At 30.7% G+C, this 12,363-nt stretch overlaps 1 protein-coding gene across 1 annotated transcript; it reads left to right on the top strand.

Annotated features, from left to right (window-relative positions):
- Positions 1–9,295: 9,295 nt before the first annotated feature.
- LOC115713915 (THO complex subunit 1-like) lies at positions 9,296–11,399 on the top strand. The gene is made up of 6 exons (XM_030642394.2): positions 9,296–9,453; positions 10,041–10,112; positions 10,282–10,332; positions 10,523–10,582; positions 10,687–10,836; positions 10,918–11,399. The coding sequence occupies exons 1-6, from the start codon at positions 9,364–9,366 to the stop codon at positions 11,059–11,061; spliced, it is 567 nt and encodes a 188-aa protein (XP_030498254.1). The 5' UTR covers positions 9,296–9,363; the 3' UTR covers positions 11,062–11,399.
- The last annotated feature ends 964 nt before the right edge of the window (positions 11,400–12,363 follow it).

Below are 12,363 nucleotides of genomic sequence, written 5' to 3'. Positions count from 1 at the left end.
TTCCATCTCAGGAGCCTTAAAATAAAACAAATTATTCATCAATAAAATTTTACCTTTTAAATTAAGTGTTTCAAGTAGAGCTTAATAATAAACGCAAGAGAAGACAATTTTAACTTTTGTTATATTATATAGTATTAGGCATTAGTAACATTGTTTGCTTAAAGTTGTATCAGTTGCTAACCTTAAATATTAATTTAAATAATAATAATAAAAGGTAAATTTAATACAATTCTTATATTTTGTTAAATATATAAAATACAGTTTTAAATTTATTTATAAAAAATTGTATCTAACTAATTAATTTTATTAAATAGTAAGTTAAGTAAATAACTAAAAAAAATTTGATATAAAGTATGATTAATTATTTGCATTAATGTCGAATTTAAATTTAAATTAAAATTTATATAAAAAAATAATTATCTAATTTTGTTGATATTTTTAAATAATTATCTAAATTATATTACAATAAATAAATTAAATTTAATCTTAATTTTTTTTTTAAAAAAAAAAAATAATTAATTAATTGATTTAACTGTGTTAGTTTTAACCCGTTAACGAAAAATTAAAAAAAAAAATCGTTAAACTAACAATTTTCTTTAGATAGATATTCACATTTAATGTAAGACAAATACAATATAATAGAGATAAGTTTAAATAATAATAATAATATATTTTTAAATATATGCAGGTTTAAATAAATTTAAATTTGAATCACAATGTTTAAAACAAGAGCAATTACATAAGCACATTTAAGAGTTTTTTGTGGCTAAACCCTGTCAACTATCATTCCACTTATACTTAACTCTCTAAATTCAAATTTTAGTGGTAAAACCCTCCAAACTATTCAACTCTTAATAAATTTAAGGTGTTATCTATTTTTCACAGTTAATTGCGAACTTGAGGTTGAAATGTTAAGTGTAAGTAAAATGATAATTGGAAGGGTTTAACCGCTAAAAACTCGCACATTTAATATAATAGAGATATAAAAAAGACATGACAACCAAATAATTAGGGTTTTTAATTCAAAAAATACATCTCACCTGATGTTGTATTGGTGGGAAGGACATTAAAGCAGGGGGATCATCTTTATTAATTGTTGGAATTTCAGTCCCATGATCATTACTAGTATGAAACAAAAAAATTAGTACTATAATTGAAAAAAAAACAAAAAAGTGAATTATATATCATAATTATGAGATAACTAATTAATTAAGAAACTTACTTGTTGAGATTTTGAATGGAATTTGAGAGGCCATGTTGAGAATAATGTGGAGGAAGAGGAGATTCTTTAAAGATGTCTTCCATTATACGACCAACATCATTATTTTCAAGAAAATACTTTGATATATCATCTTCTTCAATATTTGATGTTGGGTATTTGAAGTTTAATAAATCTTCATTTTTTATATCTTTAACATTCTTCCCCTTATTATTATAATTATCATCATTATGAGAAGAATCATTCATCTTCATCATAATAACTAAATGTATCAAGCAATAATAATGTATTTCGAATAATTAAACACAAACTAAGTTTGTATGTATTTAATTATCTATCGTAGAGTAAAGAAAGAATACAAAAAATTTAGGTATACTAGTAATTACGTTCTTATATATATATAGACATTATTATCACTTCCTATTCCTAATTACATTAGAATTTATATATACACGTTCTTTTTTAAAAGTTAGTTTAAAATTTATTATGTTATCTTTTTTTTTTCTTATGTTAATTAAAATTATTATCTGAGGTGGAAGCAATTTACAAAGCAATGATTATTTATTTATTTTTAAGGTAAAATCACTTAAATTTTTTTTGTATTTTTCATCTAATTTTTTTTCAAATATACGCTAATATTAAAATATGAGCACAATTATATTTTGTTTTGCAAAATTAGGTGGGATGGGCTTCTGCTATTTTCTTCTCACGACAATCATTATTCAGACAAGTAAACCTTGGCTCGGGTCTCCGGTATCAAGCCACCTGAATCGGACTACCAAGCCTCCTGAAAAGCCTCGTCAGCCTGAGTTCCTATACAGGCAGCGAGCATGACGTCATTCCCCGGTGAAGTCTCCGATTGGAGAGTGTACCATTGGGGAGCGAGGGGACTATCTGGTGGCACACGCTTGGGGATCTCTTGAAGATCAAACGATAGCATTCCTAAGGAGCTTTCGGTAACGGTAATGGTGGTAACGAGTTGTCGTTTTTTGTTGTTTCTTTCTTGATTTCTTCTTCTGTCCAAACGGAGACTTCCAGATTGGTTGAGTTAAGTCCGTCTTTGTTGAAAGCGAGCTCTGTTTTTTAATTTTGATCGAGTGAGTTCCGATCACGAGTTTGGCGTAAACAGAGGAATTAGCTATGGGCTTTGCTTTCAGAACTCGAACATAGAGAAAGGGCATTCGTTCGATGAGGTCGTAAGCACTGTGACTTCGGTCACTGGCTATGGGTCGAAGCTTGTGATCCATTACAGTCAAAGTCCCACCACCACCATTAATTTCCATAAATTCAAAACTTTTTCTCGAAATTGAAATACACAAGAATGTAAGCACTGGTTGTATTGCATATGGGAACAATCGCTGATTTTGATCCACCACAAAGCACCATGTCCTGCAAAATTTGCCAAAACTAGACTAGAGACTCCACATGGGTTCTTACAATGCAGAAATTGAAAAATGTCAAAACATTCTGCTAAGACACAAAACAACATAGAATCTCAATCCAACTGAGAGTAAAAAGGTGAGAACTTACTGCATTACCACTGGTAATATGATGTGCTGCATTCGGTATACAAGAATTGCTAGTTGCACAAGCTGCTGATATTGAGTATACAAGAGTTAACAGAATTGAGCACACAGTTATTTTGCAATTTCAGAGACACTTTACCATCAACAGCAGCATACAACTATCTTTAGCTTAATTAATCGACTAACAACTAAATAAAAAGACTAAACTAAAACAAAATAACTAAAAAGAACTGAATAACTAAAACAATTAATTTTTTTTTTTAATTTCGTGACTGAATCGATTATATGATTTAATTTCTTAGAGAATCTTTTAGGATTAAATGTAACAACTATAAATAAGTGTTTCTCTATTCTAAAAGGGAGTTCTGATCTCCAATCTTTAAAGCTCATACTTGAGATTCAGAGTCAAGTTTAGAGAGAGAGTCCAAGATCATAATGAGTGTGCGTAAAGGAATGTAATAGGAGTATCACTCTAGAAGTGATTTTCTATTTCTTTGTAATTATTCACTGTGTTGAGCATGTAATCTTAGGCTTATTCAATTGTATACTATTGACTATTCCTAATCAATAAAAGATCCATAATTCATTCATTCTCGAGCTAAGTTTTTCTTGTCTAATTTTAATTAAGTTCTAATTTTAATTTTGTGATTGGTTTTAGTTTTGTTTATGCATTCTTGAATATTGTTACTGTTGTAACAATCGGTTTTGAAGGTGATCATTCACCACAAAATCTCCAAGGTACTTTATTTCCTTTTAATTAAGGATTATGTTTTGAGAGCATGATTAAATAATTCTGACTATCAATTCAGCAAACAAACTATTCAAAATTGACAAATCAAACCAACTCAACAAAACTCAAATTATGTCTAAATTTTCTTACAAAATTTTATTATCAAAACTCAAAACAAGCAGAAGAAGACATGGATCATGAAGAAAGAGTTCACTTTTTTCTTATGTAATTCTAATTATTTTAAAGATCTTTTCAAATATATATATATATATTGAAGATAGGATTATAATATAATTTTACCTGATTTTGTATTAGTGGCCGGAAGGGCATTGAATTTGAAGCAAAAGGGTCTTCATTATTCATCAAGAATGGTACTTGAGTTTCATTAGTCACATGATCATCACTAGTATCATATATCAAACCACAAAATCAATAAATATATATATCATAAAATTATATAATGAGAGAAATTAACTAATAAAATAAACTTACATATTGAGTTGTTGCATGAAATTTGAGATGCCAAGTTGATGAGCATTCTTATTATTAGGAGAAGTATTAGAGTCTTTAAATATGTGTTTCATAGTATCACCAACAGGCTCCTTATCATAAAAAATAGTTCCTTTAAGAATAATGGTACTTATTAAATCATAATCTTATGATATTGGCAATAATTGGAAGTTTAATTGCATCCAATTATTATGACTTATTAAATCATTATCTTCATGATATAATTCTTCAATTAAACCACCAACATCCTCATCAATAATTACTTCATTATTTTCCTTATTATCCCATGTTGATGGAAATTGGAAGTTTAATAATTGTTTTTGAAATTCTTCCATATTGATCATACTGTTAATATACAGATTTATCTATTTATATACGTATGCTTATTATTGATTTTATTTATAACATAGAGTAATTAGCAAATTCCTAATATACATGATTTGTCTATTTTTATACGCAGGCTTATTATTTTTAATTAGTTTTTTAAAAAAATTATGTTATCTTTTTTTTTTTGACAAAAAAAAAAATTATTATTTTTGAACTAATTAAATGTAAATAAATAAAAAATGGAATTTAATTTTTTTTTAAAAAAAAAAAATAGATAGAGATTTAAATCCGTTAAGTTTGACTGTTAAATGGGTTTGCCACTACATATGCACATGTACACGTATCGTATTTTTATTGGTCCAAATAATTTTAATAATTTAAATATTACAAAAAATTGTTTTAAAATTAAAAATAAATAAAATAAAATAAGTTATTTCTCTTCTTCTTGGATCTCTGGTTCATCCATCATTACTATCCATGATGACCAGCAGCCACAATCTATTACTTTAATCTAAATCAACACCAAAAAAAAAAATTAGAAAACAATTCTATTTTCATATCTATCCTAAAAAAACCCAAATCAAATAAATAAAACTCCAATCCCTCATCTACCTTTCTCTAGCACCGGCAAAGCCCCCACCTTGCGATTAGATCTCTTCCTCGACGATTGCAGATGGTAGGGGATGATTAGTATTGTAGTGTGGTGCTTTGGTTTATCGCACAGAGAAAGAGTGAAATCAGATTGGTGAGAGAAAAGGGGTTCATCCATGGATTTGGATTTTAGGATTTTTTTTTTGTTTCTTTTTTATTTATTTATTTTAAAATAAATTTTTATATTGTTTAAATTAGGAAAATTTGCGACAAAAGTCCTCAAAATGTTAACTTTGTTATAGATTAGTCCCAAGCTCGAAAAATAGCGGTGATAGTCCTCAAGCTCATGATTTTTATTTGTCCGTTAGTCCCAATTTTAACTGAGCCGCTTATTTTTTAAAAATTGACACGTGTAAAAATATTATTGGTCCAAATTATTATTGTAATTTTAAAAATAAAAATAAATAAATAAATAAATTGTTTAAAAAATAATTTCTTTTTTCTATTTCTTTTTTTTTTCCTTTTTCTTTCTTTTCTTCTTCTCCGTCTTCTTCTTCTTCTCACTCTGCCAGAAAACCTACCAACCCCCAGCCCTTTCTCTTGGCGTGGAGAAACCCACCAACCCCCAACCCACATTCAGACCGGTTCCATCGATCCGTTCTACCATGTCTGCTTCAGTGGAATGATCTTCTCCTACCTCACCGCTCTGCCCGTAGAGCATCGCCATCTCGAGCACCAGCAGCACACCAAGGAATACGACCATTGATTCATTCCTCAGGTTTGGGCTTTCTCTTTTTTTATTATCAATTCATTATTTGGATGTCTGAATTGGGAAGATTCCATTTTGTTTAGTTTTGTTCGTTTTTAGGGTTTAAGTTTTACTTTATGTGATTTGGAATTTTTTTTGAACTGATGAGATATTCAACTGAGGAGATTTTTCTGGGTTCATTTCAAGCTTGAAGGACCGAGTATGGCCGACATCAGGTTTGGGTGTGGCTGTTCGACGAGAGAGAGAGAGAGAGAGAGAGAGAGAGAGAGAGAGAGAGAGAGAGAGAGAGAGAGAGAGAGAGAGAGAGAGAGAGAGAGAGAGAGAGAGAGAGAGAGAGAGAGAGAGAGAGAGAGAGAGAGGGTGGGCTCACGAGATCGGTCAGAAGGGAAAATTGGGTTTTGGGACCTAGGGATTATGAAATTTTGGTCTGGTACAAGTTGGTGTTACAGGTTTGTTTTTGTAGAAAGAAACCCCAAAATAGGTGGGTGACAGCTGGAAAGTTATGAGTTTTTTAGGTATGGGATTTAATCGATTCTGGCCATGGTGGTTGTGGAGGTGCGTAGAAGGAAGAAGACGAAGGGAAAAGAGAAGAGAAAGGGTCAGGGTAATTTCTGGGTATTGAAAAGAAGAAAGGAAGAAGATGATAGAAAAAATAAATAAAATAAAATAAATTTATAATTTTAAAATATTTTTTAGTTTTTATTTTATTTTAATTATTTTTAATTCAAATTATTATTTGGACCAATAAGGCTTCAACACGTGGCACTCTTGAATAAATTCACGAAGCAGTTAAATTTAGGACTAATGGACTTACAAATGGTGCGACCTTGAGGACTATTGCTGATATTTCTCGAGCTTGAGAACTAATCTGTAACAAAGTGACATTTTGAGGACTTTTGCCGCAAATTTTCCTTTAAATTATTAAAATTGTTAAGGCCAATGAAAACACGTGTACATATCGGTAAACTCAATTGGTATTTAATGGCCAAATTTAACGATGCAGAATTAAAGACAAGAGGGTTTTACAAAAAAAAAAATAATAATAATTAAGTGTATAACAATTAAAAATAGGGAAATTCTACCATGCACCTTTTTAAAATAGATATATTGATGCACCCCTATCTGTTTTAGCATCCGAAATAATTTTTTATCAAATTTTTTCTCATGGTCATGTACGTTATAGTTATTTAAGACATCCTGCAAAATTTTAAGAAATTTGAAAAAGTTTAACACGCCGAAAACTATGTTCAAACAGTGTATTGCACGCGTGACTATTTTATTTTATATGCGTGTAAAATCAACTGTTTGAACATTGTTCTCTATATTGTAAATTATTCTGAATTTCTCAAAATTTTATAGGATATCTTAAATAGCTATAACATACATGAATATGAAAAAAAATTAGACTAAATAATTTTTCTGAATGCCGAAATAAATTTAGGGTGCATCAATACATCCCTTTTAAGGGGGTGCATTGTAGAATCACCTTTAAAAATATATGAGGATTTAGCCGCAAATTTCTCTATTTTTTTAATTTATGTTCAGAATAAATTTTAGCTTATGATTAGTATTTAGTGGCCAATAAAAAGTTGAGTTGATGACATTATGTTATGAGTGTTGATGTACATTGTCACTAGTAATAATACATATAGAAAATTTCCATACCACATCGTCAAGGTTACAAATTTTAAAAGAGAATCTCAAGTATAAAGGGTGACTTTTGTAATTCTCAATATGAAAAGGAATAATATATATTTTTTTGAATGGAAAAGTATTTCATTAAATAAAAAAGAAAATAAAACTCATCATTCTCTTCTAAAAGACATGAGTGGTAAAAGCTTGTCGTAGATGAACAACAGTGATATAAGTCTTGTGTCAATATAATTAGTGAATATCTCTTTCACTGTATCTGTACTGAAATCATTAGAAGTGTAAATTAAAATAATTATAATTAGTGATATAAGTCTTGTGTCAATATAGTTTTTGGCGACATATTCTTGTCCAGTGCCTTGTACTATTCAACTATCTTAAGGTAATAGCAATTTTTGCAATCATCTATTTCAGTTCTTATATGCACTTAGTAGTAGACACTAACTCTCATTTGCCACTAGGCCCCATGTAAAAGTTAAAAAGATTTGCCCTCTGAGAGTATGGTAAGTACTATAATGCATTTGTTTTAGCAAGTTATACAAGCATTTATTTTTTGTTCAGTTCATTTTGTTCATGCTGCATCGAAGAAAGAAAATGAGTTAAATTGAGAGTTTTGTGTCATTAATATTAGTCATCTTAATATTTTTTTTTTTTTTGATGAAATATCAACTTCATTAAATTAAATTTCTGAATACAAAATGTCTAGTATATAAACTGGAGCATTAGACACAGAAATAAGACGACCAGATAGAGACCGCGACATCCTAGCAACAGCATGTGCTAGGCGGTTTGCTGATCGTTTAACAAAACAGATTTTAACAAAAGGCAAAGAAAGCATAAGTGAAATACAATCTTGAACCAAGTTCCCAAAGATAGAATGAAGAGGTGAGTGGCTGCGAATAGCTTGGATTGAAACTAAGCTATCCGATTCCAACTCAACATGTTGTCAACCTTGGCGTTTGATCCAGCTGAGAGCTTCTTTGATGCCCATAACCTTTACAACCTCAGGAGCAAAGACACCATTAGAGCAATGGGCTTTAGCATCGATGAGGGATCCAGAGTCGTTTCTTGCAACCATTCCATAGCCATAATGGTGGTCACTAGCAAAAATAGCAGCATCAACGTTTATCTTGATTGTATTTATACCTGGTTTAGTCCAAAGCTCAGCTCCATCATCACAATTACCAGAGTAAATGTAAGACAGAGAGGTGTTGTCTTGAGCTTTTCGCCAATGATCAAGAGCTATGCGGGCTGATGTTACAACATTTGCAATAGAAAGCGCCTTATCTTTCCAAACAATTGAATTTCTGGCTTTCCATAAGGACCAACAGACCATAGAGAGGGAACAGACTCGGTCGTCATCAAGGCAGTCAAAAAGACTATCCAACCAGCTAGCAAAAGAGAGATCAAGTGAGACCCCAGCTGGTAGGCCCATGTGACTCCAACAGGAGTGAGAAAAATTGCATGAGAGAAGGATGTGGGAGATTGTCTATGGTGAAGCATGACAGACAGGGCAAAGCGATGGAATATCAACATGCTTAGTTCTGAGATTGACACAAGTTGGAAGAGTCCCAGAAGCAGCACGCCAGAGAAAGTTTCTAACCTTTGGTGGGATCTTCAATTGCCATAACTTGTGCCAGAAACCAGAATTGTTGCTACGAGTCTTAGGTCTTTGGATTGTTTGAGATGGGTATGTTTTATATGTTGGATTTGGATTTCGTTTTGATTTGTAGGTGACTGAACTGGGGAATATCCCTCCTACTGGAGTATGGAATGAATGGAATTGTGGGTCTCTTCGTGGCTTTGTTATCTTTTAATGAATTTAGAGACTGTTTAAGTTTACTTTAATCTGAATAAGCTAAAATTAAAAATGAATATATTCCTAGTCCCTAGCCTTGTGTTTTACTTCTCTGTACTTCTGTATAATTTGTTTTGTCTCCTCATAAGTCATAAATTGGTTTATTTATTTTTATATCCATCTAAAATTGATAAACCAACATGCTTCTTGATTATATTTCTTTCTTTCTTATGTGTTTGAAATATGTTTGTTTATATATTCTTCAGTAGGCCAAGGTGGAGACTTGGAAATAAAGAACTCTCTCAATTGTGGAAATGGTCAGATCAGAATCCGGTGTGTTATCTTGCCTTTCTAAAATGATTTTATTAACACTAACATTTGCCAGGATGTGAACTTAATTAACTTCCAAGTAACACTAGAAGTGGAATTATTTCATAATGTCATAACTATCTTTGATGTGTAAAGTTAAATCTTTTCTTTTGTTAATTTAGAAATGAGAATCCTAGCAATATATATAATAACAGTAACATAATTCTCAGTTTTCATTCCTTTAATCTTTTAGGGGAATGAAAAGAAATTCCCTTGTATTTCTAAAAGAGAATATTAATACAAATCATGAGAAAATAATAATTCGGTAATGATAACTTAAATATCCTTGTTTTTTTCCTCTATGTTTTTGTCTCCAATTTTCTTCCACTAACTATACTTGGATAATTTTGACTACAATTCGTTTTAGAGTTTTGAAAGTAACAAAACCTGTTAGATATTAAGTTTACAAACAGATTTTACTCCTAAGCCCTTGTATTTAACTTAATACGAAAATTTATATAAACTGAAATCAATGATTTTTTATTTTATTTTTAGAAACCAATTGTATTTCCAGGTTATTTGTTGAACGTTTTGATCATTGACATTTTCAGAATGCTTTAACGGATCCTCAACGTGTTCAGACTCCTTCCATAGCAGAATACTGGAAACCATTGGCTGAAGATGTGAGCACCTTAAAAATTTTATTTACTTGTTGATGAGCCATTTGACAAACTTTAAACTCGTTTATGTTCTCTCATAAGCATATGTTGGTTATTGGTTTTCATATATCATAATCCGTATCAGGTTAAATCTTCTGGCATTACTAAATAAAATAAATTCTTCAAATTACAGATGGATCCTGCTGCTGGGATAGAAGCTGAGTATCACCATAAAAACAACAGGGTGCGTAATTAACTTTTGTGGTGATTAGTTAGTTTGTTTCAGTGTTAATTATTTTTATTCTATATTATATAGGACATAGGTTATTCAATACTGCATTAGTTCTAAAGCTGATTCAGTAACATCTCATATTTACTTGTTTACATTAAAACTGAGTTTGTGCCATCTAATAATGGTCACTACCGGTATGCAGGTGTATTGCTGGAAAGGTCTACGGTTTTCAGCTAGACAGGACTTGGAGGGATTTTCTAAGGTAAGACTACTTTTAAAAATTGATCACAGAGACATCATCATTGTTCGATTCATTTCCCACAAGCCTGAGAAAAAAAAAAAGACCCCATCTGGATTTCATTGCAGTTTACTGACCATGGCGTTGAGGGAGTAGTGCCTGTAGAACTTTTACCACCCGATTTTCGTTCCAAATACCAGTCTAAACCAAATGACAGGGCTAAACGTGCTAAAAAGGAAGAAGCAAAAGGTTCCGCACAGCAAGGGGAAGAAAATCAGGTATAATGGACCCCCATCTTGTTCTTCCCTTCCTTTCTATAATAAGTTTTTCTGCTTAATTTTGTTCTCTCACCGGTACAGATCTCAACCCCTGCGAGTGAAAATGATGAAGGAATCAGAGGTGATCTCGAGGCCTCTACAACCCCAATGGATGCTGAACCTGAAACCGCTGGTGTGACTGACATGGTGTCCCAAGGTGGCAGTCCAATGCCGGACGAAAACTAGAAGCAAAGCTCTGACACAGATGCCGGTCCAGAGATGGGCCAATTGGAAGCAGATTCTGAGGCAGAGGCGGGGATCATTGAGGGTGAGGTTGATTTAGATGCAGCTTCCTGACTATGCCAACAACAAGTTCGATTTGGAAGAGAACGAACTCGTCTTCATTTCCAGAATACCAAGCAAACTTTTACAGCCTTGTAATGCTCCATTCTTAAAGGTATTATAACCAGCTTAGTGAAACTTTAGTGGCTCATTCCTTCAAAGCTGCAAAAATATTTATTTCTTGTAGGATCAAATCATTACTTCTTTATGCTCTTAGTCAAAACAGTTTTGCTCTTTTTTTATTTGTGAGTTTTGTAGGCTAAAAATGAAATGACCCTTCTAGTTTTATACATTAGTTATATATAAATATATATTTAAGAAGAAAAAATCAAGAACTCATCATTAATTTTATAAAAAAACTAATTGTAAATAATAAATAATAAATTAATAACTAGAAAATAAAAAACTGTATAAAAAAGAAAATAAAACTCATCATTTTTTTTATAGAATAACTGATGAGTGGTTAAAGCTTGTCGTCGATGAACAACAATGATATAAGTCTTGTGTCTATATAATTAGTGAATATTTCTTCCACTGTGTCTGTCCTGAAATCATTAGAAGTGTAAATTAAAAAAAAAAACAAAATTATAATTTTTATAGAAGCAATAAAAAGGTACATTTTTTCTGTTAGCATTATAAAATATTATATGTAATATTACCTTATTGTTTCTCCATATTGGTTTTGTCTCTGCAATATTGTTTCACGGCGATACAATACATTTTTGTAGTAATCTCGAACACGTTTTGGGACCTATTTTAGAATTGTGTCAAATATTTACTAAGAAATAAATTTAGTATTTTATCGAATCTTTATTATATAATTTTGTTCTTTTAAAGGAAAATTAAAAAATTAAAAAAAATACCTGATTTAGCACTAATTGAAAGTTCTGTAATACTGTTTCTGCAGAATCGATTGATATTTCCATCTCAGGAGCCTTAAAATAAAACAATTTATTCATTAATAAAATTTCACCTTTTAAATTAAGTGTTTCAAGTAGAGCTTAATAATAAACGCAAGAGAAGGCAATTTCAACTTTTGTTATATTATATAGTATTAGGCAGTATTAGGCATTAGTAACATTGTTTGCTTAAAGTTGTATCAGTTGCTAACCTTAAATATTAATTTAAATAATAATAATAAAAGGTAAATTTAATACAATTCTTATATTTTGTTAAATATATTAAATACAGTTTTTAATTTATTTA

Source organism: Cannabis sativa, chromosome 1 (genome assembly GCF_029168945.1).
Source record: "Cannabis sativa cultivar Pink pepper isolate KNU-18-1 chromosome 1, ASM2916894v1, whole genome shotgun sequence".
NCBI lineage: Eukaryota > Viridiplantae > Streptophyta > Magnoliopsida > Rosales > Cannabaceae > Cannabis > Cannabis sativa.
The sequence above is the reverse complement of the archived record's forward strand: the minus strand, read 5'-3'. Positions and strand labels throughout refer to the sequence as shown.